Source organism: Eleutherodactylus coqui, chromosome 2 (assembly GCF_035609145.1).
Source record: "Eleutherodactylus coqui strain aEleCoq1 chromosome 2, aEleCoq1.hap1, whole genome shotgun sequence".
Classification (NCBI taxonomy): Eukaryota; Metazoa; Chordata; class Amphibia; order Anura; family Eleutherodactylidae; genus Eleutherodactylus; species Eleutherodactylus coqui.
Genome location: NC_089838.1, coordinates 160801458 through 160828846, shown reverse-complemented (window position 1 = coordinate 160828846; position 27389 = coordinate 160801458). Strand labels below are relative to the sequence as shown.

The 27389-nt window shown below is 44.9% G+C and overlaps 1 protein-coding gene across 1 annotated transcript in view; it reads left to right on the top strand.

The window, feature by feature from the left end:
* The window catches only part of GPR37 (G protein-coupled receptor 37), a 37982-nt gene extending 12097 nt beyond the window's left edge, over nucleotides 1-25885 (top strand). Inside the window, exon 2 of the mRNA XM_066591859.1 lies at nucleotides 24688-25885. Within this exon, the coding sequence (XP_066447956.1) occupies nucleotides 24688-25506 (819 nt within the window). The 3' untranslated portion in view covers nucleotides 25507-25885. The remainder of the gene's footprint in view (nucleotides 1-24687) is intronic.
* Nucleotides 25886-27389: the final 1504 nt, after the last annotated feature.

Genomic DNA, 27389 nt, shown 5'->3' with positions numbered 1-27389 from the left:
AACTTTATCTACTGTAGCCAGTTCCACCTGTAGTACTGTGTGTTGGTGTTCCTGCTGTCCCACATTTCTAATCGCATGTAATACACAGTAGAGAAGAACATGTTGCATTCTTCTACAAGCGCACTATATGCAATGAATAAACGCTAGTTTCAGTGGAACAGTGAAAATCAATGTATTTGAATTGCCGCGATGTACCGCATATTATACGGACATACAACGCAATTTAAATACGCTCATGTGAGCCCAGCCACATTGTGTACAAATAAAAGGAGTGGTGCACTTCTAAGCATGCCTCAAGTAAACAAATGGTGATTTTCTACTATTAAAGATGTCTATGCAGAATTATATCTTACATTGGAAATACTGTGCATTTTTGTACAGAACTAAATTTACCACTTAGATGTGGCCTATGTGGGCCTTAGTAACCACGTTTCTTTCCTTTTTTGTTTTTACTTGATTTTTTCATGCTTGCATATGGAAAACTAGGACTCTGGGTTCACACAGGGCGTAACTGCTGCGGAATTTCCGTGCAGACTTTCTGCATGGCAATTCTGCCTCCCACTTTTTATCCCAGGATTAACCAGCAAAGTGGCTTTTAATGGCACTATTTTGGTCTGTGTAAAAGGTATTGAAAAACGTAATATTTTTTTCTTGGGTGTGGAATAGAAAAAAAGTAATTTCGCAATTTAGGTGGGGGGGGGGTTGTTTTTAGGTTTAGTTTTAACACCATTCAGTGTGAGGTATAAATTACATGTTAGTTTGCAGGTTAGTACAATTACGCATTACAAAATACATATCTAACTTTTTTTTACTACTTTGCACAATAAGAATACTTTTTAAAGGGTTGCTGGCCTATCTTCAGGATAATCATTCATAGTAGATTGGGGGTGGGGGTGCCTGGGACTCCCTGTCGATCAGCTGTTTACAAAGCCAGTGTGCTTGTGCACTGAGCTTGATTTCTCCATGAAGCACACAGCTCCATTCTTCCTGTAGTGATCAAGCTTGGTATTGCAGGCAAAGCTCTCATTCATTTTAATAGGAACTTTGCCTGCAATACCAAGCCTGGCCACTACAGTAAGAACAGAACTGTCTGCTTCCTGCACAATACAGTTCCGCACACAAGTGCACCAGCTCGGTGAACGGCAGAGGGCCTGAGCAATGGACACCCCGCCAATACTATTGATGACTTATCCTGAGGATAGGACATTAATAGTTTACAATCTGACAATCCCTTTAAAAGAAATCATGTCTGTTATTCTTTACCCATCAGCAAACTCCGGATGAGTCTGTTTTATACAATTTTGAGGTACGTGTAACTGCAATGGATTACAGCTCATGGCGGATGATCAGGAAGCTACTGCAGCAGGACCACCACCGGTGGCAGGGGAAGTCTAACACAGGTGTGGCTTAGTTTTTTCAGCCCGTCACAGCCTGCAGCAAAAGCACGGAGTAGGGCTGATGGTCACAGGCAGCAGTTATCCATGATGGTCCAAGAGTATATCAGCTCCTGCGTAGATGTACTTAGATATAGCATTTGCCTCCTTGACTTCTGGGTGTCTAAGCTGGGCAATTGACCAGAGCATGCTTTAAAAGTGCTTCCCTTCCCTGCTGCTAATGTGTTAGAAGAAACTTGGGGGTGTGATAACTGACAGACACATCCGCCTGCCCATAGACAATGTGGATTGGCTAACTTTTATAAAAACTAGGCATGGATTTTACCAGACTTCTGAACCCCTGTGGCAGATTCTACTAATTAATTAGATTGCTGGTAATCTTAACTCACATATGACAGAGCATAGATTTTATATTAAAGACCACACTGTGCCCTCAAGGTGCTATTGCTGGTGGTGCTGTTCTGCTTCTACCATAAAATATATTGATTTGGAAATACAGAGCTCTCATGCTTCCACAAGGAGCACACACTGCCCTCAAGGTGCTGTTGCCGCCGCCGCTGGTGGTGGTGGAACTGCTACTGCTCTTCTGACGTATTTCCTCCTCCTCCCAAAACCTTTTTTTTTTTTTTAAAGCACAAGAAGCAGCTCTACAGCTTTTCCTTGGATAAGGCCAATTTTGGGCTATTCTGTTCACCTGTTAGAATTTGTCCTTTGCAAACTTTATAACATTGCTTTTATTTTATTTATTTTTTTTAGAGTCAAATATGTTTTTATTAGAGACATGCTACATAGCATATAAATTGACAAACCGTAAAGTCAGACTATTATAGCTGTTGTATAGAGAGCTAATGACTAGAGATGAGCGAGCACCAAAATGCTCGGGTGCTCGTTACTCGGGACGAACTTTTCGCGATGCTCGAGGGTTCGTTTCGAGTAACGAACCCCATTGAAGTCAATGGGCGACCCGAGCATTTTTGTATTTCGCCGATGCTCGCTAAGGTTTCCTTGTGTGAAAATCTTGGCAATTCAAGAAAGTGATGGGAACGACACAGCAACGGATAGGGCAGGCGAGGGGCTACATGTTGGGCTGCATCTCAATTTCCCAGGTCCCACTATTAAGCCACAATAGCGGCAAGAGTGGGCCCCCCCCCCCTCCCAAAAACTTTTACTTCTGAAAAGCCCTCATTAGCATGGCATACCTTAGCTAAGCACCACACTACCTCCAACAAAGCACAATCACTGCCTGCATGACACTCCACTGCCACTTCTCCTGGCTTACATGCTGCCCAACCGCCCCCCTCCCCCCCACAGCGCACACCAAAGTGTCCCTGCGCAGCCTTCAGCTGCCCTCATGCCACACCACCCTCATGTCTATTTAGAAGTGCGTCTGCCATGAGGAGGAACCGCAGGCACACACTGCAGAGGTTGGCATGGCTAGGCAGCGACCCTCTTTAAAAGGGGCGGGGCGATAGCCCACAATGCTGTACAGAAGCAATGAGAAATAGAATCCTGTGCCACCGCCATCAGGAGCTGCACACGTGGGCATAGCAATGGGGAACCTATGTGCCACACACTATTCATTCTGTCAAGGTGTCTCTGCATGCCCCAGTCAGACCAGGCTTTTTAATTCATAGACACAGGCAGGTACAACTCCCTATTGTGAAGTCCCTGTGGACCGACAGCATGGGTGGGTGCCAGGAAGCCACCGGCGGTACATAGAAATATCCCATTGCATTGCCCAACACAGCTGAGGTAGTAATGTCGTGCTTAATGCAGGTGGGCTCCAGCCCACACTGCATGCCCCAGTCAGACTGGGGTTCTTTACAAGTGGAAACAGATGCATTTATAATTCCCTGTGGACCCACAGCATGGGTGGGTGCCAGGAAGCCACCGGCGGTACATAGAAATATCCCATTGCATTGCCCAACACAGCTGAGGTAGTAATGTCGTGCTTAATGCAGGTGGGCTCCGGCCCACACTGCATGCCCCAGTCTGACTGGGGTTCTTTACAAGTGGAAACAGATGCATTTATAATTCCCTGTGGACCCACAGCATGGGTGGGTGCCAGGAAGCCACCGGCGGTACATAGAAATATCCCATTGCATTGCCCAACACAGCTGAGGTAGTAATGTCGTGCTTAATGCAGGTGGGCTCCGGCCAACACTGCATGCCCCAGTCTGACTGGGGTTCTTTACAAGTGGAAACAGATGCATTTATAATTCCCTGTGGACCCACAGCATGGGTGGGAGCCAGGAAGCCACCGGCGGTACATAGAAATATCCCATTGCATTGCCCAACACAGCTGAGGTAGTAATGTCGTGCTTAATGCAGGTGGGCTCCGGCCCACACTGCATGCCCCAGTCAGACTGGGGTTCTTTACAAGTGGACACATGTAGGTTAAACTCCGTGTGCACCTACAGCATGGGTGGCTCCCTGGAACCCACCGGCGATACACAAAAATATCCCATTGCATTGCCCAACACAGCTGAGGTAGTAATGTCGTGCTTAATGCAGGTGGGCTTCGGCCCACACTGCATGCCCCAGTCAGACTGGGGTTCTTTACAAGTGGAAACAGATGCATTTATAATTCCCTGTGGACCCACAGCATGGGTGGGTGCCAGGAAGCCACCGGCGGTACATAGAAATATCCCATTGCATTGCCCAACACAGCTGAGGTAGTAATGTCGTGCTTAATGCAGGTGGGCTCCGGCCAACACTGCATGCCCCAGTCAGACTGGTAATATGTACCTTAACAGTAACCGCGTTGGTGGTAATGTGGTGGTGACTGCGGACCTAGTAGCGCGGTTTTATTTTGTTGGTTTTCGGAATGTGGCCAGGATTAAGTGGGCCGTGGCGGGGGATGTTTTGGAGGCACTACGTGTCCTCTCCACGTGTCCGTGGTTATATGCACCTTAACAGTAACAGCGTTGGTGGGAAATGGCCTCGCCGCCATCATGTCTTTGGGAAGCCTCTGTTTCCACACCCCAGAGACATACCATTAGCAGCGGTATAGGCAGAGCCCAGAATTAGTAACATTTCAGCCGTAGCATTAGCGACAGGCCCCACTAACATATCACTAGCAGCATTATAGGGGGAGCACAGTCTTAGTTCCATTTAAGTCATTGTAGCAGCCTACACAGGCCCACAGGAACAATTCCGAAGCAGCAGTATAGGAGGAGCATAGTCTTAGTTCCATTTAAGTCATTGTAGCAGCCTACACAGGCCCCAGGAACAATTCCGAAGCAGCAGTATAGGAGGAGCATAGTCTTAGTTCCATTTCAGTAGCTGCAGTATAGCCAAGGCCCAAGTTACATTTATGTAGCTAAAGTGTAGGCCAACCCCGCACACACTTCTGTACCATGAGTGCAGGTGAAGAACATACAAATTGCTATGATTACACTGTAGGTGAGGGCCCCAAAACATTGGTGTACCAACAGTACTAATGTACCTCAGTAAAAATTGGCCATGCCCAACCAAGATGGCAGGTGAAACCCATTAATCGCTTTGGTTAATGTGGCTTAAGTGGTAACTAGGCCTGGAGGCAGCCCAGTTTAACTAAAAATTGGTTCAAGTTAAAGTTTCAACGCTTTTAAGAGCATTGAAACATATAAAAATTGTTTAGAAAAATTAGATGAGTGAGCCTTGTGGCCCTAAGAAAAATTGCCCGTTCAGCGTGATTACGTGAGGTTTCAGGAGGAGGAGCAGGAGGAGGAGGAGGAGGAATATTAGACACAGATTGATGAAGCAGAAATGTCCCCGTTTTGGATGGTGAGAGAGAACGTAGCTTCCATCCGCGGGTGCAGCCTACGTATTGCTTACATATCGCTGCTGTCCGCTGGTGGAGAAGAGAAGTCTGGGGAAATCCAGGCTTTGTTCATCTTGATGAGTGTTAGCCTGTCGGCACTGTCGGTTGACAGGCGGGTACGCTTATCTGTGATGATTCCCCCAGCCGCACTAAACACCCTTTCCGACAAGACGCTAGCCGCAGGACAAGCAAGCACCTCCAGGGCATACAGCGCGAGTTCAGGCCACGTGTCCAGCTTCGACACCCAGTAGTTGTAGGTGGCAGAGGCGTCACGGAGGACGGTCGTGCGATCGGCTACGTACTCCCTCACCATCCTTTTACAGTGCTCCCGCCGACTCAGCCTTGACTGGGGAGCGGTGACACAGTCTTGGTGGGGAGCCATAAAGCTGTCCAGGCCCTTAAAGATTGTTGCACTGCCTGGGCTGTACATGCTGCTCGATCTCTGCACCTCCCCTGCTACCTGGCCCTCGGAACTGCGCCTTCGGCCACTAGCGCTGTCGGATGGGAATTTTACCATCAGCTTGTCCGCCAGGGTCCTGTGGTATAGCAACACTCTCGAACCCCTTTCCTCTTCGGGAATGAGAGTGGGACGGTTCTCCTTATAGCGTGGGTCGAGCAGTGTGTACACCCAGTAATCCGTAGTGGCCAGAATGCGTGTAACGCGAGGGTCACAAGAAAGGCATCCTAACATGAAGTCAGCCATGTGTGCCAGGGTACCTGTACGCAACACATGGCTGTCCTCACTAGGAAGATCACTTTCAGGATCCTCCTCCTCCTCCTCCGGCCATACACGCTGAAATGATGACAGGCAAGCAGCATGGGTACCGTCAGCAGTGGGCCAAGCTGTCTCTTCCCCCTCCTCCTCATGCTCCTCCTCCTCCTCCTGAACACGCTGAGATATAGACAGGAGGGTGCTCTGACTATCCAGCGACATACTGTCTTCCCCCGGCTCTGTTTCCGAGCGCAAAGCGGCTGCCTTTATGGTTTGCAGGGAACTTCTCAAGATGCATAGCAGAGGAATGGTGACGCTAATGATTGCAGCATCGCCGCTCACCACCTGGGTAGACTGCTCAAAGGACCTGGCAGATGTCTGCCAACCAGGCCCACTCTTCTGAAAAGAATTGAGGAGGCTGACTCCCACTGCGCCGCCCATGTTGGAGTTGGTATTCCACTATAGCTCTACGCTGCTCATAGAGCCTAGCCAACATGTGGAGCGTAGAGTTCCACCGTGTGGGCACGTCGCACAGCAGTCGGTGCACTGGCAGATTAAACCGATGTTGCAGGGTGCGCAGGGTGGCAGCGTCCGTGTGGGACTTGCGGAAATGTGCGCAGAGCCGGCGCACCTTTACGAGCAGGTCTGACAAGTGTGGGTAGCTTTTCAGAAAGCGCTGAACCACCAAATTAAAGACGTGGGCCAGGCATGGCACGTGCGTGAGGCTGCCGAGCTGCAAAGCCGCCACCAGGTTACGGCCGTTGTCACACACGACCATGCCCGGTTGGAGGCTCAGCGGCGCAAGCCAACGGTCGGTCTGCTCTGTCAGACCCTGCAGCAGTTCGTGGGCCGTGTGCCTCCTATCTCCTAAGCTGAGTAGTTTCAGCACGGCCTGCTGACGCTTGCCCACCGCTGTGCTGCTGCTGACACATCTAGATTGCGAGACAGAGGTTGAGGAGGAGGAGGAGAAGGAGGGTGCTTTAGTGGAAGAAGCATACACCGCCGAACATACCACCACCGAGCTGGGGCCCACAATTCTGGGGGTGGGTAGGACGTGAGCGGTCCCAGGCTCTGACTCTGTCCCAGCCTCCACTAAATTCACCCAATGTGCCGTCAGGGAGATGTAGTGGCCCTGCCCGCCTGTGCTTGTCCACGTGTCCGTAGTTAAGTGGACCTTGCCACTAACCGCATTGGTGAGGGCGCGTACAATGTTGCGGGAGACGTGGTCGTGCAGGGCTGGGACGGCACATCGGGAAAAGTAGTGGCGACTGGGAACTGAGTAGCGTGGGGCCGCCGCCGCCATCATAGCTTTGAAAGCCTCAGTTTCCACAACCCTATACGGCAGCATCTCAAGGCTGATAAATTTGGCTATGTGGACGGTTAACGATTGAGCGTGCGGGTGCGTGGCGGCGTACTTGCGCTTGCGCTAGCGACGGCTGGACTGTGCGTTGCGAAACATTGGTGGATGGGGCCGAGGACAGCGGAGGTGAGGGTGTGGGTGCAGGCCATGAGACGGTAGTGCCTGTGTCCTAAGAGGGGGGTTGGATCTCAGTGGCAGGTTGGGGCACAGGGGGAGAGGCAGCGGTGCAAACCGGAGGCGGTGAACGGCCTTCGTCCCACCTTGTGGGGTGCTTGGTCATCATATGTCTGCGCATGCTGGTGGTGGTGAGGCTGTTGGTGGTGGCTCCCCGGCTGATCTTGGCGCGACAAAGGTTGCACACCACTGTTCGTCGGTCGTCAGGCGTCTCTGTGAAAAACTGCCAGACCTTAGAGCACCTCGGCCTCTGCAGGGTGGCATGGCGCGAGGGGGCGCTTTGGGAAACAGTTGGTGGATTATTCGGTCTGGCCCTGCCTCTACCCCTGGCCACCGCACTGCCTCTTGCAACCTGCCCTGCTGCTGCCCGTGCCTCCCCCTCTGAAGACCTGTCCTGTGTAGGCGTTGCACACCAGGTGGGGTCAGTCACCTCATCGTCCTGCTGCTCTTCCTCCGAATCCTCTGTGCGCTCCTCCCTCGGACTTACTGCCCTTACTACTACCTCACTGCAAGACAACTGTGTCTCATCGTCATCGTCCTCCTCACCCACTGAAAGGTCTTGAGACAGTTGCCGGAAGTCCCCAGCCTCATCCCCCGGACCCCGGGAACTTTCCAATGGTTGTGCATCAGTGACGATAAACTTCTCTGGTGGGAGAGGAACCACTGCTGCCCAATCAGAGCAGGGGCCCGAGAACAGTTCCTGGGAGTGTTCCCGCTCCTGAGCATGTGTCATTGTAGTGGAGTGAGGAGGCTGGGAGGAAGGAGGAGCAGCAGACAGAGGATTCGGATTTGCAGCACTGGACGGCGCAGAACTCTTAAGTGGATGATAGTTTGCTCGAAGCACTTTCTGCCATCCACGACCGGACCTGCTCACACTGCTCATTTTCTAATAAAGGTCTCCCGCGTGGACCCATTAATTGGGCGATGAATGTGGGGACGCCAGAAACGTGCCTCTCTCCTAATCGCGCAGCAGTCGGCTGCGACACACCTGGATCAGGAGCTCGGCATGTGCCCACACCCTCACTTGGCCCTCCGCGTCCTCAGCCGCGTCCACGTCCTCTAGGCCTACCCCTACCCCTCAGCATGCTGTATTACCAGTGATTTGATTTCCCAGGCAGGAAAGTAATTGGCGCAAGGCTGCACTCAACCGTAGCTGGTTGCGTCTGATTTTTTTACGTTCTCCACGCAGCACACACGTACCCAGAGCCCTTAGGACTGACAGAGGCAGGGCAAATATACTTTTTTCCCTTTTGTTTAAAAGGATAGGCCCACTGCGTCTATTCACTGAATAATAAGTTTAATAACTGACACTGTGTTGCGGCCCTGCAAAAGTGTCACAGAACTTTACTGTTGCAGAGTTATTAACTGTGGCAGAGCAGGTATTTCCCAGGCAGGAAAGAAATTGGCGCAAGGCTGCACTCAACCGTAGCTGGTTGCGTCTGATTTTTTTACGTTCTCCACGCAGCACACACGTACCCAGAGCCCTTAGGACTGACAGAGGCAGGGCAAATATACTTTTTTCCCTTTTGTTTAAAAGGATAGGCCCACTGCGTCTATTCACTGAATAATAAGTTTAATAACTGACACTGTGTTGCGGCCCTGCAAAAGTGTCACAGAACTTTACTGTTGCAGAGTTATTAACTGTGGCAGAGCAGGTATTTCCCAGGCAGGAAAGAAATTGGCGCAAGGCTGCACTCAACCGTAGCTGGTTGCGTCTGATTTTTTTACGTTCTCCACGCAGCACACACGTACCCAGAGCCCTTAGGACTGACAGAGGCAGGGCAAATATACTTTTTTCCCTTTTGTTTAAAAGGATAGGCCCACTGCGTCTATTCACTGAATAATAAGTTTAATAACTGACACTGTGTTGCGGCCCTGCAAAAGTGTCACAGAACTTTACTGTTGCAGAGTTATTAACTGTGGCAGAGCAGGTATTTCCCAGGCAGGAAAGAAATTGGCGCAAGGCTGCACTCAACCGTAGCTGGTTGCGTCTGATTTTTTTACGTTCTCCACGCAGCACACATGTACCCAGTGCCCTTAGGACTGACAGAGGCAGGGCAAATATACTTTTTTCCCTTTTGTTTAAAAGGATAGGCCCACTGCGTCTATTCACTGAATAATAAGTTTAATAACTGACACTGTGTTGCGGCCCTGCAAAAGTGTCACAGAACTTTACTGTTGCAGAGTTATTAACTGTGGCAGAGCAGGTATTTCCCAGGCAGGAAAGAAATTGGCGCAAGGCTGCACTCAACCGTAGCTGGTTGCGTCTGATTTTTTTACGTTCTCCACGCAGCACACACGTACCCAGAGCCCTTAGGACTGACAGAGGCAGGGCAAATATACTTTTTTCCCTTTTGTTTAAAAGGATAGGCCCACTGCGTCTATTCACTGAATAATAAGTTTAATAACTGACACTGTGTTGCGGCCCTGCAAAAGTGTCACAGAACTTTACTGTTGCAGAGTTATTTTATTAACTGTGGCAGAGCAGGTATTTCCCAGGCAGGAAAGAAATTGGCGCAAGGCTGCACTCAACCATAGCTGGTTGCGTCTGATTTTTTTACGGTCTCCACGCAGCACACACGTACCCAGAGCCCTTAGGACTGACAGAGGCAGGGCAAATATACTTTTTTCCCTTTTGTTTAAAAGGAAAGGCCCACTCTGCCTATTCAATGACTAATAACTGTGTTGTGGCCCTGCCTACACAATTCTGTGCCTGTAGTATCAATGCAGTGCAATGCTCTGCACCGCCGATTTTGAGAAAAAAAAAAAAAAGCAACACAGCTAACAGCAGCCTGCACAGTACTCCACACAGTTAAATGTGGCCCTAGAAAGGACCGTTGAGGTTCTTGAAGGCTACACTCACTCCTAACACTCTCCCTGCCTAAGCACCACTTCTGTCCCTAATGCCGGGTGCAATGCTCTGCACTGCCGATTTTGAGAGAGAAAAAAAATTCTCCACTGCTAACAGCAGCCTGCACAGACGTAGATGTGGCCCTAAGAAGGACCTTTGGGGTTCTTGAAGCCTACACTCACTACAAATACTCTCCCTACAGCAACTCCAATAGAACACTTTCCCTCAGCTAACTCACAGGGCATCTGAGGCGAGCCGCGGGAGGGGCCGACTTTTATACTCGGGTGACATCTGATCGCCCCAGCCACTCACAGCAGGGGGGTGGTATAGGGCTTGAACGTCACAGGGGGAAGTTGTAATGCCTTCCCTGTCTTTCAATTGGCCAGAAAAGCGCGCTAACGTCTCAGAGAGGAAAGTGAAAGTAACCCGAACACCGCGTGGTGCTCGTTACGAGTAACGAGCATCCCGAACACGCTAATATTCGCCCGAGCATCAAGCTCAGACGAGTACGTTCGCTCATCTCTACTAATGACAAAACTGAGAAATCAATTCAGATAATTGACTGTACCCTAAACAGCAAGATTTATACAGTCTCTACAACTTATTTTATTGAAACTTAACTTTCTTTATCTATGTTCGTCAATCGGCTTAAAAAAACAAGCCGCTCACCTGTTGTCTTGCGTGGCAAAATTTTTGCTAGCTCTACAGCTGTTCCTTGGAGCAGGCCTGTGCTTGAGTGTTGTTTTCACCTGGCAGAATTTCTCCTTTTGAGGGTGCATTCACACGAACGTATATCGGCTCGGTTTTCACGCCAAGCCGATATACGTTGTCCTCATGTGCAGGGGGGGAGGCTGGAAGAGCCCAGGAGCAGGAACTGAGCTCCCGCCCCCTCTCTTCCTCCTCTCCGCCCCTCTGCACTATTTGCAATGAAGAGAGTCGGGACGGGGGCGGGGCTAATTCGCGCCCTTAGCCCCACCCCCATCCCGCCTCCTCTCATTGAAAATAGTGCAGAGGGGCGGAGAGGGGGCGGGAGCCTCAGTTCCTGCTTCTGGCTCTTCCAGGCTCCCCCTTCCTGCAGATGAGGACGACGTATATCGGCTCGGCGTGAAAACCGAGCCGATATACGCTCTTGTGAACGCACCCTGAAAGTTTATATCGTTTGCTTTTAAAATAAGCAGCACACCTGCTAGTGCAATTTTTGATCTAGGAGACCCCATGTGGGCCTTCTTTTGTTTTTAGTGACACCCCTGTGCTACAATTGACCCCTACACCATTGTACATTATTTTGACCAATTTTTGGGAGTAGCCCAGTGTTCCCCAGATGTGTGGCTGTGTTCACATGCAATTTGAGGGGCTTGTGGAAGGCAAATTGATGTACTTGATTTTTACTTCCAACTACTTTTAAAAGGAATTTGTCACCTACTTTTAGCCCTACAACCTAAGCTTATAGTCTGAAAGTAGGTGACTCGTGGAGACCGGTGATATAAGTATTGTACTTGCCTCTCATATCATTGCCCCCGTGTGAGGGCTGAAAGCTGCCACTGTAGTGCATTGAGCAGCAACGCTAAGTAGTCCACCCATTATAAAAATTAGATCGGGCGGACTATTTAGCCCTCCGCTCAATGCATTCAGTGGCAGCTTTCAGCGGTCAGACTGGTGGAACGATAGGGAGGTAAGCATAGTAAAACCCCCGGAATCAGAGTGTCACCTGCTTTCATCCTATAGGGTTAGCTTATAAGACTAAATGTAGTTTCTTTAATGAGAGTCCGAATCGACCATCCTGATTCACAATGATTTACGCGCAAAATATATATACCATATGTATCCTTCCTAGAGAACAAACCAGCCATCATTTATATGTTCGTTACAGAGCAATAAGGGGTTAAGCTCACTGTTGGTGGCTATGACATGTCCATTAAATAAATTCACTGGCTGCACTTTGTGAATCATTGCATTCCATCTACAATCAAGGAAAGTGAAGCTGCTGCATCCAAATAAAGATAATGCAAAAAAGACATTTCTTTATTCACTGAACATACACAATTTCTGCCCCTAGAGCTTTCCTCAAGCTTGTACATCTTGCATTAATGTCATGCTGCCCTGGCCATTTAATTGTACACATAGTCATTCCATGTTTTCTTTAATTTAGAAGGCCTTTGTTTAATTTTACTGATTAGGTACTACAGGTATACGGGATACCAACATTAGCTTTCAGATGAAGTTCTCATTTGGATATTATAATTATTTCTCACACCTTTCAAATCTTTTGCTTTAGGCTAGAGCTACATATGAACTTTTCTTTGACAATGGCTTCAATAGTAAATGTCAATAGCAGAAGGCTTACATCTTGCACTCCATGACTTATTGATGTACTTGTTGTGTGATAATCACATAAAAGTTGCTTGTATATTATATTTGACCTTCACAGAACAGAATGGGGAGAATTTGCCAAAGCACTGCACCAGAAAACTGTTATATAAAAAAAAAAACTCAATGTGGCAGATGCCCCATTTGCACAAAAAAGTCGCAGCTTTTTTTCAATGACATAAATTATAGTGAAAATGTAAACCAGCTCATAGCTGGTATAGGCTTCAGTTAGTGGTGCATCGACTGCTTAAAGTGCACCAAATGTATAAACAGGTGTGCTGCACATAATACATGTTAATAAGAAATGTTCCATCCGAAACGTATCAACTGAATCTGCTTGCACGTGAACCATCTACAGTTTTTTAACTTGGTGAAATAAACACCTGGTTTTAATATATATGGATTTTCCTGTGGGTGGATTATGTCTAGTTTTGTTGCGTAATGCATTTGGTGCATTTTTCCCCAGTGAGCTTCAGACTAAAAGGGTTTCTTCAGGATGGGTCCTTAATATTAGTTAGGCAGGGGTTTGCCGCCAGGGACCCTTGCTGATCAGCTGTTTGAAGGGCCATTGTGCTTATGCTCTGAGCTGATTTCTGTAGGAAGCAGATTTATCTGTTCCCCCTGCAGTAGCCAGATTTGGTATTATAGGCAGAGTTCCCATTCACTTTAATGCCTTTTCACAGAAGTCAGCTCAGTGTAGGAGCACACCAGCCCGCAAGACAGCTGATCGAAAGGGTCCCAGGTGGCAACCCCCCCCCCCCCCCCCCCACATACACACACACACACTCCTCCTCAATCTGTCTATCTGCTGGCTAGGTCATCAGTAGTAATCTATAGTCTACAGCTGGACAACACTTTTAAGACCACTGTATGAAATGCTTGTCTTAATAAACTTACCCCCAATGTGTTCTTAAGGACAGTGGGTATTGCTCAATGAAAAGTTTTCCAATATCGGGTATATGATTTATTTTAAAGCGCTGTTCTAGACACGGTACATATATAAAGAGTTTTAGTACATTGATAAGGGAAAAAAATAACAATAAACATGACTAAATGAGTGACAGATTGGTACAGAGAGAGGAGCCTGCCTGCAATCTCTGAGGAAGAGGAAGTAGACAGTTCCTGAGTTTGGACACTGCTCATATGGTAGTGCAGTGACAGATGGGTAATTGTAGGCTTTTCTGAAGATGTGGGTTTTTAAGTAGCTTTTGAAGGTTTCAAAGGTTTAGGAAGAGTCTAATCAATTGGGGTAGTTCTCTCGGGAAATGGTAGCCAGTGCAGGCATTAGCAAAGGAGTAATAAGGGAAGAGGTGGATTAGAAAGGAAGCAAACTTGAGTATTGAAAGGGAGGCCACAGAGAAAGGATGTTGCAGTAGTCTAAGCAGGAGATGTTGAGGGCATGCACTACCATTTGTGTTCACTCAAATTGAGGAAAAGGAGGACTCAAAAAATGTTTGAGTTTAAGGCGGTAGGAGGTGGTAAGGGCTTGGTTGTATGGTTTCAAGGACAGAACAGAATCAAAGTTTTATCCCAAGCAACTGACTTGAGAATGGGGAAAGTGTGGAATCATTAACGGTGGTTATTAGGCTTGGTGGGGATGTTGAGTGAGATTGGGGGAGGATACTTTGTTTATCACCATGTTGGGCATTAGAAAGTTGGATGAGAAAAAACATATATTAGACTTGACTTTGAAATTCTAATATACTCTATGCCATATAGACTGGTAATGCACTACTGTATTTCAGTTTTGCATCCATAATATGGATGCATCTCCTGGCTTGACCGTGAGTGTCTTGAGATGAAGTTTGGGAACTTTGCATATACCATGTTTCCCCGAAAATAAGACACGGTGTTATATTAATTTTTGCCCCAAAAGAGGCACAGTGTCTTATGTTTGCCAACAGTCTGCCAGGTCCTAGTTGCTGTGTTGTTTGCAGATGTCCTACTCTGCCGCTGTCTTTTATTTAGCTTTGCTTTTTAGCGCCTTCTCAGGTCAATGAACATATTATACATGTATGCGCAAATACAAGTGCTCTTACAGTGACATTTAGGCTACTTGTACACAGGCGAGTGCGATATCTGGGTGAGAGAACGTGCAATTTACCCATGGATGCGAGGCGATGTCCAGTCAAAAACGCATTGCATCTGTGAAATCCTGATAGCCTCACGTGTTTAGAAAATCGAAAGGGTTTCCTATTGATTTCAATGGAACATTTTGTATCACACTCGCATGGACATCGCAAGGCATGCCAGCGCTATGCAATGTATCAAAGCTCCAATTGAAATCAATGGGCAATGCGTTCCGAGGAACACAAAGAGAGAGAGCATGCCAGCGCACGCATATCTGACTCCATTCAAAAGAATGGGCTTCATATTTGTGCCTCTCGCGACATATAAATCTTGCGCGAGTATCTCAGCCATGTGAAAGTGGCCTTAGCATGAACATCTTATTGATGCACAAAGGGTTATTCTCCAAGTACTGGTTAGGGATTTGTGTCTGTGGTTTTTTGAAAGAATAGGACTTCAAAATAATTAGTGTATCATGAAGGGATAGTAGAATAGTAGACTTGCAAATTTCTGAATATTCTGGACTTAATAATATTGTGGAGTGTTCTGGCTGCATTGTAAGTAGACATATCCCATACGAAATAAAATACTGTAAATATTTTAGTCCAAAGGTTATAAACCCTGGCGTTGCAGTACGGGTCGTAGGAGTGGCAATTACGACCCAGCCCCTTATGAACAATTAGTGCACAGCAGCATCTGTTTTACACACAGCAGGACTGCACACACGCTGCACTTCGCTCGACTCCTCCAGCTGCAGCATGTGCGTTGATGTCACAAAGTGAACAGGTAGAAAGAATCCTGCTACTCTCTAACTGAACCAAGCAACGTGTAGCGCTACACCCGGAGGAGTCGGACGACGAGCAGTGTGTGCAGCGCTATGTATGAAACAGATGTTACTGTGCACTAATTGTTCAGCTGGACGGAGGCCATAGGGGTGACATTAAGGGTTTGGTTTTTTTTGGAGGGGGAAAGGACATGGGGGATCTATTACATTATAGAGTCACGGGTGCTCTATTACCCTGAAGGAGAGCATGGGATCCTCTAGCATTAAAGCAGCACAGATGCACTATTGCTCTATAGGAACACAAGGAATATTCCAGGACTTTTTTGTTTTTGCCATTGACATCCGTTAGGGACCCACTGCTTGATCCCTGCCAATGAGCTGATTCCTGGTGCCACTGTCGCTATGGTCAGCTGAGGAAGCAGAAAGCACTGACCACAGTGCAGTGGACCAAGTTGGTACTGCAGCGCAGCTCCTATTGAATATAAAACTAATCTGGGGCATTGCACAAAAGTGTTCAGCACTTTCTGATCGCAGTGATAGCCGCCCCACAAATCAGCTGATTGTTGTGAATCCGGGCGGTGGTCATCAATAGCAAAAATAAAAAAAGGCCTGAAATACGCCTTTAAAGGGGCACAGGGAGGCTTTATTACTTTAAAAACAGTTACAAACTCACCTGTATCAGCTCCCTGCAGTTGCAGTGCAACATACTCGGGTCGCCACTATAACACTGTATTGACCTCCTGCAGTCAGCTTGTATATAGGATATCACATGCTGCTGCAGCCAATCATAGGCCTCAATGTTCAGGCGCTGACAGCTGCGATTGGCTGTAGCAGCCTGTGCCATCCCATTAAAAGGTCAATTGCAGCCTTTCAACACAGTCCTAGCAGAGAGAATGGAGCTGTTGCTGGAGCAGACATTTAAAAAATACCCCTTAAGAGGCACAAAGAGACCACTATTACTTTGTAAGAAATCCTATATAAGGGACAGCGCTTCAACACTCGACACAGATTTATAGACATGGGAAACAGGACTTACCTGGCTTCAGTGGGATGACCTTGGTATAGGCCCCCCACTGACTCCTCCACGTCCTGGATAGCATGTAACACATCCACAAAGAAGAAAATCCACAGGTCCTTTCCTTATATCCTGAGGAATAGGAGAGCTGCCTGCCCAGTCGTACATCCTCAACAGGGAGGTCCACAACAGGATAATGTAAAGTCAAATAACCAAGAAAAAGGGGCTCGGCGCTCCAACAGGAAAAGACCCAGTGTGATCCTATTGATCAGTAATAATGGTCTTTATTCCGTATAACAGTACAACGCGCTTCGTCGCAGCAACCGTGACTTCTTTTTTAAGAACTTGATAAAGTCGCGGTTGTTGCGACGAAACGCGTTGTAGTGTTATACGGAATAAAGACCATTATTACTGATCTATAGGATCACACTGGGTCTTTTCCTGTTGGAGCGCCGTGCCCCTTTTACTTGATTATTTGACTTAACTATTACTTTGTAAGCATTGTTGGGTATTATTACTTTGCTGGTGCATAAAATGGGCATTATTACTTTCCAGGCACCACAGAAAAAAAGTATTTATGTGGGGCATAAATAAGTGTTATTACAGTGTGAGGGTACAAGGCAGGCATTATTTCTTGTGATAGTCAATATGGGTGAATTATTACTATGTGTGAGCAGTAGAGATGAGCGAACGTACTTGGTAAGGGCGATTTCGCAATCGAGCACCGCGATTTTCGAGTACTTCACTACTAGGGTGAAAAGTACTCGGGTGCGCTGTGGGTGAGTGGGGGGTTGCAGTGGGGGGGAGAGAGAGAGGGCTCCCCCCTGTTCCCCGCTGCTACCCCCCACTCCCCTCTGCAACCCCCCGCCCCACAGCGCACCCGAGTACTTTTCGCGGTGCTCGATTTGCGAATTCGCCCTTACCGAGTACGTTCGCTCATCTCTAGTGAGCAGTATTACTTTGTGGGACACAAGAGGGGGAACTTTTACTGTGAGGGGCGTTAGGGGTGGTGGCAGGATGGAAAGTATGCAGAGATGAGTCGTAGATATAGGAAATCTTCATTACTGTCTGGACCGAATGGAGAAGAAAAAAAATAAAGTAGATGACATAAATCAGAAATGATGTCACATGTGATCACTGGAGATAACTGCACTGTAATCACTGTATAGAACTGGTATCTATTTTATGGTGACCACATTACTTTGAGGTTACTGGAGCTAAGTCATTGTATCTATATACATATATTGTATTTTTTGGGTTGAACTATGGGCAAAGTAGCTGTGGGTGGCCCAAGCTGAACTTTTGCACCAAGGCCCAAGAGCCTTTAGCTACGCCCTGTTTATGAATTGCTAGTTATGAGACAACAACTCATTAAAATTCATGTAGAAAATACCACTATGGAATGCTTTATGCTTTACTTGCCTGTTCATGCTTGGGCAGAAATGTTGTATAAAAATTAGTTTAATGAACTTCATAAATAATGCAGAGTGGAGCATTTTGCTTGTGGTCAAGATATGCATTTATTAATGAATTGTTCTAATGAATGGCTCAACAAACGGCCTCTGTTTCACAGCACTATGTCAAGTAACAATGCACTTTGTTACAGAACTGGTGGGAAAGTACACAATGTTTGTGAAACACTCCAAAAACTAATTTCATGGGGTTGATGTTTCTTATGTCTCTTTTTCACGTCATACAGAACCACAATCAGCATAAACCTATTCTGTAGATGTGGGTCAGATGTAGAGGGAAGAATTAGAATTCTTACATTTAAATATTTGTTGCTTCTTTTATAGTGTAAAATAAGATCAAATTTAATTATACCAGCAGAGGGGAAACTGACAACAAAATATAGAATTTTTTTTAATGACTAATTTTCAATGTAAGGGCTCCTTTCCATTGGCGAGGTAATCGCACACATTACCTGCGTCCCACACATGTTGTTCTATGACAACCTTTCCACTAGCGATGTTTAAGAGCAAGCTGTGATGTGAGGATTAATAATCGCAGCAGGAGGATTGTTTCAGCGTTTTGCATTTTTCTGTCGCCCATACAGTGTAATGGCAAAACAGATTCTCGCATCGCAAGACAAAAGCTTGCGATTTTGCAGCGTTGCGATGCTATTTTAACATTGCAATTTTCTCGCAGCGATATCGCTATCGCCAGTGGAAAGGAGCCCTTACGTTTATCCTGCAATGATGTCACAATGTCATTGTATCCACACCAAATAGACATGAAGTAACTATCACTGGGATTTTCTGTAGAAAGGGGAGAATCTGGCTCTAGTGGGATACAGATTTGCCTTGCATTATTGGAGCATGTCTGTATTCCAGAGACTTTAAATTACTTCCCAACCATTCTGTCCTTCCCGGAGATGTGACTGCTGCAGCTAGTCATTAGCTATAGTAGGTCACTGCTATGACCAGTCACATGTCCAAGAAGGACAGAGTGGTTGGGAAGCAGTTTTAAGTCTATAGGAATACCCATTTTAATAACTTGATCAGACCTAAAAAAAAAAAACTTTAACACTGACAGAAGAGCTTTTAAAACTGGGAAACCAAAATAAAATATTTTTCAACATTTGTGTATTATTTTATTATTATTTTAACTTTATTTTCATAAGACTGGACACGAACATTGTGTCATTTTCTTGTCTGTTGCTGTGGAGCATCAGGCTCAATAGGAAATGGCACTAATGCTAAACCAGTATTAAATGAAATCGTTAACCAAATGAGAACACTGAGCAAGCAACCTCTTTTTAGTCCGGTTTCACATCTGTGCTGGTACATTCAGCCGGAGGTTCTGTTGCAGATCCACACCAAATACCAGAAAAAAGCTGCGTGCAGAGCTTTCTCTCTAGGTTAAAAACGAGGCAGCTAAGTGGATAGAGAACGGACCCCATTATAGTCAACAGGGTCCGTTCGGCACTGTTCTGTTCAGTCATAAGATGGAGCCGTTCAGCCCAGAGATTCCCTTTTCCTGCTCCCCGAATGGAGCAGGAAACCAGGACCTCTGATGCCGGTGTGAAGGCATCCTTACTCCCCTCCATATCACTTCAGAGCTGATGAAGCAGACTTGGCTAAAGAGAAGTTTAGGTTTCTGGATATCTAATTGCTGACAGAGAAGTGGGGGGGGGGGGATTCCTGCTGCACAAACTATTTAACAGCTAGGGGTTAATCTTATGTGAAATCTGTGAGAAGAATAGAGAGGCAAAATTGATGCCTCCTGGGCATGAAGATGCTACAGCACATTGCTATTTATTATATTTAGTTCTCCATTAATGGAAAAAAATGCCCAAAGTCATAACTCATATTAAAATAAAAAAAGATTGCTTTATTGGCCTTATTATACAAAATTGATTATTTCTATTCTGTCAGTATTTTCAATCATGCACAATCTCAGATTATACTCACTGTATTTAAAGCAACTCTCCGATCCAGGATAAACAAAGATGGCTGCACCGCTCCTCTGACTACTTGATGCACACAGTGCACTAGTATACATCATTAATATAAGACTCCAGCACCTGACAGTCGTTCCATGTTAAAGAAGTGCCCAACAGTCGTCCCAGCAATATCGCTCCTGTGCTTTTACACAGCAGTGATGATTGCTCAGTAAATGGAGGCTCTCGGGCCTTCCACCTACATCCACAAAAAAAAAACGCCATGATTCATACACAGGCCGATTGTCATTTTATTTTTATGCTTTCAGAAACTGAACAACGAATGATAAGTGATTGAATCATCGTTTCTCGTTCAGTTGCTGGCGGATTACACGGAACGATTACCGTTCAGACTGCCCTGATCCAGTGAGAATCTGAACAATAATTCTTCGCTGTAAAAGGGCCATGAGACACTACTCTGTGCTTTAATTGGCCAGTCGGAGCAGCATGTAGTATCTCAGACTGCTCAAGCATATTAATGTACAGTGTACATCAGGTAGTCAGTGAAGTGGGGCAGCCATGTTTGTTTGTCTGTCCAGGACCGGAGGGTCACTTTAATATATCAGTGCTGTTAAACTCCATTACACTTCCTTCAGACACATCCTGAGATGAGTAATATTATTTCACATATAGTAGGAGGGGAAAAAAAGGGATTTCCAAGCATAACCTCTCCAAATCTCCAGCAGTCATTTTCAGACCCAGTTTAACCTATTTACATCCTGGGGGCACGGAGTTTGTATGGAACCCCAGGTGTCCGCTATCTTTGATAGCCAACGGCCGCGATAAGTGTGAGCGTTTATCGCAGGTGTTAACCCTTTTAAATGCAGCTGTCGATTCTAACGGCTGCATTTAAATGTCTGATCAGTGTTCTGGGGGTCCCAAACGTTCCCCCATGATAAGATCATGAAGTGTCATTTGGTTGCTATAGGGGCCTTCTGAAGGGCCCTCAGGGCTGCCCTGACTGATTGCCTGGCTGTTAGAACACGGTATAGTGCAATTCTATGGGGGGACTAAAAAAATATGCAAAAATGAGCAAAATAAATTAAATTAATTCTTTGCAAAAAATAAAAGGTGCTAAAAGTTTTTTTTAAAAACCCTTTCCCCATATTTATAATAAAGAAAAAATCACAACAAAAAGTTTGTTGCTGCATCCATTAAACTCCAGTCTATTAAATTAATGCATTATTTATACCACCCGGTTAATGTCCTCTTAAAGAAAAAACAAAAGGCAGAATTGCACTTTTCTGGCCACCCCATCTCCAAGAAAAAAATTTAATACTAAGCAATCAAAAAATATAAGCTACAAAATGGTACCAATAGAAACTACAGGACGTTGCACACAAAAATGAGCCCTCACACTATATTGACCGAAAGATAAAAATTTATGGTTATCAGAAGATGGTGGCAGAAAATACTTTTATTTTCTCCAAAGATATTTTAATTTCTAAAAGTAGTACAGTAAAAAAAGTATATAAATTTGTATTTGTCCTACTCATATTGACCCGTGGAATTAAGTTTTTTCATTTTTGCTGCAGTCTGTACTCCATAAAAACTAGACCTCCTCAAATATGATGACGTTGCTGTTTTTTTCCGCATTTCACTCCACTTAGAAAAAATGTATACGTTTTTCAGTACATTTATACAGTACCTTAAATAGTACCATTGAAAAATAGAATTCGCCCTGCAAAAAACAAGCCCTTAGAGAGTGACGTCAATTGATAAATAAAAGAGTTATAATTTTTTGAAAGTGAAGAGAAAAAAACTGAAACTAAAAAGGAAAAAAACGATTCTTGGAACAAACTTAAAGGGGTTGTCCCGCGCCGAAACGTTTTTTTGTTTTTTTTTCAACCCCCCCCCCCCCGTTCGGCGCGAGACAACCCCGATGCAGGGGTTAAAAAAGAACACCGCACAGCGCTTACCTGAATCCCCGCGCTCCGGTGACTTCTTACTTACCTGCTGAAGATGGCCGCCGGGATCTTCTCTTTCGGTGGACCGCAGGGCTTCTGTGCGGTCCATTGCCGATTCCAGCCTCCTGATTGGCTGGAATCGGCACGTGACGGGGCGGAGCTACCACGAGCCGGTCTCCGGCACGAGCGGCCCCATTGAGAAAACAAGAAGACCGGACTGTGCAAGCGCGTCTAATCCGATTAGACGCTGAAAATTAGACGGCTCCATGGAAACGAGGACGCTAGCAACGGAGCAGGTAAGTGAATAACTTCTGATAACTTCTGTATGGCTCATATTTAATGCACGATGTACATTACAAAGTGCATTAATATGGCCATACAGAAGTGTATAGACCCACTTGCTTTCGCAGGACAACCCCTTTAAGTGAATGAATTCAGGCACGCCTGTGATGAACATATAACTACCATAGGAGAGTCATAAACAGCAAATAATGTAACGGCAGACTAGATGGACCATGTAGGCTTTTTCTTCCATTACTTTTCTGTGTTTCCGTAAACTATCATGCTAAGGAAATGTAAAAGGCTCTGTATCTCCTCTAAACTTGACACATCTCAAAAGAATGCTGAGAAAACTGGTTGCACTTTGAAAACACAAACTCACCATCTCGCACAATAGTAGCAGAATAATTTACAGTGCATTCATTAGCATGTTAATATTTACAGTGTTAATTGATTATGAACAATAATTAGGACAGGAAGTGTGATGGCAGACAAAGTATGGAGTGAGGAAAGGCACGTTTCTATGGAAGCATTCCAGCAGCATGCAGACCAGGCAAAATGCTATATGGAGGGTGTAAAGCATATGGGGTGCAGCATGCAGGCTTACAATACCTTCAGAAGGTTTTGTAGTTCACTTATAAGGTGCTGGACAGCCTGCCAGATCTAAAAGAATGGTTGTGATTGCATGGTGCACTACACATATCTGTGTGACTGAAAACATATACTAAGCTGACACCCCCAGACCCGCAAATGTATGGTAGGGGTGTGAAGGGCTGTTCATCAGTATTTTGCACCTGTGCAATCTTCTCCATATAGCGTTTTGCATGCTGCTGGTATGTGGTATATATCTGCCCTTGCAACCCGGTATCAGTATACTAGTCAGTATGGCAACTCCACTTTTTGTAAATTGTTGAAATAGTTTTGGGTACCCTCTTTTATTGTATTCATATGCCTTAAAAAGGAATTTCCCAAATGAATGACTACTTTACGGAAGACATTGCATAAATGATGCAAACACAGCCTTCACTTTACTTTTGAAGCCTCTTTTCAGAATACACTAAGAAATTGCTTAAACTATCGTTCTAATAATTGTGCAGTTGCTCCTAATTTAAAGAAAGATGCCAAACTTATTGTATGATGATGAAGTAGGAATATCTGCGGTCAGTTCTTTAATGTACTTTGGGCCCTCACCAGGAAATAAGAATACTTATCACTAATTCTAATATTAATCTGATATAACACTGGAACCCTTAGTCCCTTTGATTCCAAATTATGTATCCTAAACCTGTTGGTGTCCATGAACCTCTGAGACATACAAGCCTATGACACTGTATTACACAAAAAATCTCAACTTTGCATCCTTTGATTTCTTGTGTTAATCATACAGTGGTACCACTGATAAAGGGTATCCGCTTACACCACTTTGAGCGTGTAGGAAACACTCTGCTTAATGTATCAACTTAAAGAGGTTTTCCCATTGCTTAAAATTGCTCCAAAACTATTCTCTACTTCCTGTTTGCTGCTATCCAGGACATCTGACTGCTGCAGCCAATCACAGGCCACAGCAGTGACCTTCTACAACCAGTGATTAGCTGAAGCAGTCACATGTGCAGGTCAGCAGCAATCAGGAAGTACTAAGTGACTGTAGAACAATTTTAGGTAATGAGAAATGTAATGAATAGAGACAACCTCTGTGTGGCTCTGTAATTGTTTCTATACATTGCAAATGTTGCCATCACAGAATAACTTTAATTTGAATGTTTCTTTATGGTTCAAAGTATATATTGGTACTAGTCGGAAAGTATTGTTGGAATGTGTTATATGGTAAAAGTTCAGTATATGATTGAATTTAAACGGAATAAATTGTGTAGGCTACCACATGGTAAATAGCCATGCAATAAACCAGAATTATGCGGCCATTGGCCACCATAGGTGGGAGCATGCAGCCAGTCAAACTGTATTTTTCCATTATTTCACGGTGTTGATATCACTACTACCACTACCCTTTATTATATCTTATTTTCAGATCTTCACTTGCATAGTGCACATGTAGTAGATCTTTCGGCTTTCACCTTTTCTTTATTGGCTTCAGTAAAGTCAAAGCCATAGCCGCATGATAAAATTCTAACCTCACTAAAAAACCACATCAGCTGTAGAGCTCCTCTGGGACCAATCATATGGAAATATTTCCAGACTGCCTTTCATTTAACATCAGCTGAGCTGTAGCAGATTGCAGAATGTTTCCTGATGTTTGACATTATGCATTACTAAATAGTTACTTTTGTCTGTAGATGTATAATATGCATTTTCATGTATATACTATATTAAGAAACTTTTCTATTTTTCCTTTAAATTTTAATGCCAAAATCAATCTTAAGCATACGGAACTCGAAACCTGTATGGCATTTTATATAGCCAATTCCTTAAAAAACACAAATTGTCTTTGTCCTCTTTTTAAACACAAGACAAGATTTACACTTTGTTTTTGGAGTGGGTGCAAACTGACATTTACTTTTTTCTTGTTTTTCAGGTGGCCTCACTTGGAGTTACTACATTTACATTGTGTGCCCTTTGCATTGACCGTTTCCGTGCTGCCACTAATGTACAGATGTATTATGAAATGATTGAGAACTGCACGTCAACAACTGCCAAGCTAGCTGTTATATGGGTGGGTGCTCTTCTGTTAGCATTGCCTGAAGTTGTCCTACGGCAATTAACGAAGGATGAGTCAGCACTGAGTACGACTACTTTCAGTGAGCGTTGTGTTGTCAAGATTTCCACAGATCTTCCTGATACCATCTATGTTTTAGCCCTGACCTATGATGGTGCTAGACTGTGGTGGTACTTTGGCTGTTACTTTTGTTTGCCCACTCTTTTCACAATAACATGTTCTTTGGTGACAGCAAGAAAAATTAGAAGAGCTGAGAAAGCCTGTACGAGGGGTAACAAACGTCAAATTCAACTTGAGAGCCAAATGAACTGTACTGTAGTCGCCCTTACAATTTTGTATGGTTTTTGTATAATTCCTGAAAATATCTGTAACATTGTAACAGCTTATATGTCCACTAGTGTCTCCAGGCAGACCTTGGATCTTCTTCATCTGATCAGTCAGTTTCTTTTGTTCTTTAAATCATGTGTTACCCCCGTCCTTCTGTTTTGCCTCTGCAAGCCATTTAGCCGAGCTTTCATGGAATGCTGTTGTTGCTGTTGTGATGAATGCATTCAGAAGTCCTCAACTGCAACCAGTGATGATAATGACAATGAATATACGACAGAGCTAGAACTTTCCCCTTTCAGTACTATACGTCGTGAAATGTCCACATTTGCTTCAGTTGGAACTCACTGCTGAATATATATAGTCAGTTTTCACTTTATTTGTAAATACTCTGTGATATACATTTTAAATGATTTTTAGTTCATGCTTTTTTTAATGAAACATTTGACTTGTGTAAGAACAATTTTTTGGTATCTTCTGTACACTTTATTATGTTCTAGGTCTCCTAACAGGGTATGTTTCCAAGAAACTAGTAACATGTTTCTGCACCTTAATTGGGTAGTCGTTAGCTCTTTTGATAATCACAACTGGTAACTTTTTAAAATATTATATATAAAACTAGGTAAAATTATATACTCCAAGGTGGTTTGCACTGAAATGAAATATTGTAATGTTTTGTTTACTTTAACATTTCCAAAATTAGCTGTTGAATAAATTTTATTTTGTTTTTATGAAATAACTTGTCTGTTTTATTTTGGTAAACTTACAAGGACTCTCTATAGTATAGGCTATTGTTTGGGTCATATATCGGTAGTATTTATTATCTTGTCATGGAACCATGAACAATGATACCTGCAGGATTGCCATAGGCTGTCGCATACCATTATTGTGCTAAATAAATCTGCCACATACACCAAATATCAAAATCGCCTGTCTAATACCTGCTTCCTTGTTCTGTCAAGACAGCAATTCATTTAGAACTTGCCAGTTGTTAGGTTGGACCTCCATGAATTGGACAAGTGTTTTCCACACATTCAACAGATGCTCCATTAGTTTGATATTGGGGGGATTTGGTGTTCAAGCCAACACTTGAACTGTTTGTCATGTTCCTCAGACTATTTCTGCACAATTTTTGCAGGGCACATTATCCTGCTGAAGGAGGCCACTGCTATTAGGCCGTACCATTGCCATGAAAGGATGTACTTGAATGTAGAATTTTAGAATGTAGCAAGCTGCTGCCAGACACTTCTAAAATGCAACATGCTTGATCCTTTCTTACAACATCTGCCATCAGAGAGAGCCTAATGACCCCATTTTGTGGAATTTAGTAGGCACAGTCGACATATTATGTGGGCACCTTTAGCATTGTTAGTTGCTATAGATTCAATTTATGGACTCCTACTGATGTATATGTCATCATAGAATAGAACTAAAGATGCATCTTTACTTAAAATACAATTTATTTGCAAAGTCCTAACATGGATTGTTGTAACCAAATATATAATTTGAAATGAAGGCTGTGATAATATCCATATACTCTGTTAATTGTTTTAGAACTAGGTATCTGACAACGGGAGTTGTTACAATTTGCAGCCGTGGCCACCAACTTGCCCAATGCACGCACTCAAGCCCCCTCCCAGCAGGCGCTGGTCCTCAGCATCTACACTGCCTTTAACTTCTGCCCGAACGGTGTGCAGCACTCCTGGCTGTCTTCTTAAAGGGCTTGTGTACACCAAACATCACTCGCCCCTGCCAATCACAGAGGTCTCTTGCCTATATCAAGCGTCCTCCCTCTGTGGAGGTGCATCAGTATCTTGGTCATACTGATCTGCTAAAGGTGCTATTGAGTTCAGTTTTGACTTTGTTGTCTCCTTATATTTGGCTATCCTGACTTTGTTGCCTTCCCCACTCTTGACTGCCCTGACATCTGTCCTGAATTACCGTACTGAACCTATTCTCCATGACCTGACCTCTGGCTATGTTTCTTGTGCTGAAGTGTGCCTCCTGCCCTGAGCCAAACTTTCTAACTACGCTTCTGTTCACACCCTCAGGTACCATGCCTAGGCCATAAGTAGCATCAACTGCCACAGTACTGGGATCACTTCCTGAGTAATGACCTGGGAATCCAGAAGCAAAGCCCACTTTCCAATTTGGGGCATTAAACTGTAAAGACCAGGGTAGCTCAGGTGTCTCCTTAGGATTTAGTCCAAAGCCAAAATGGTCTGTGGCTCAGTGGA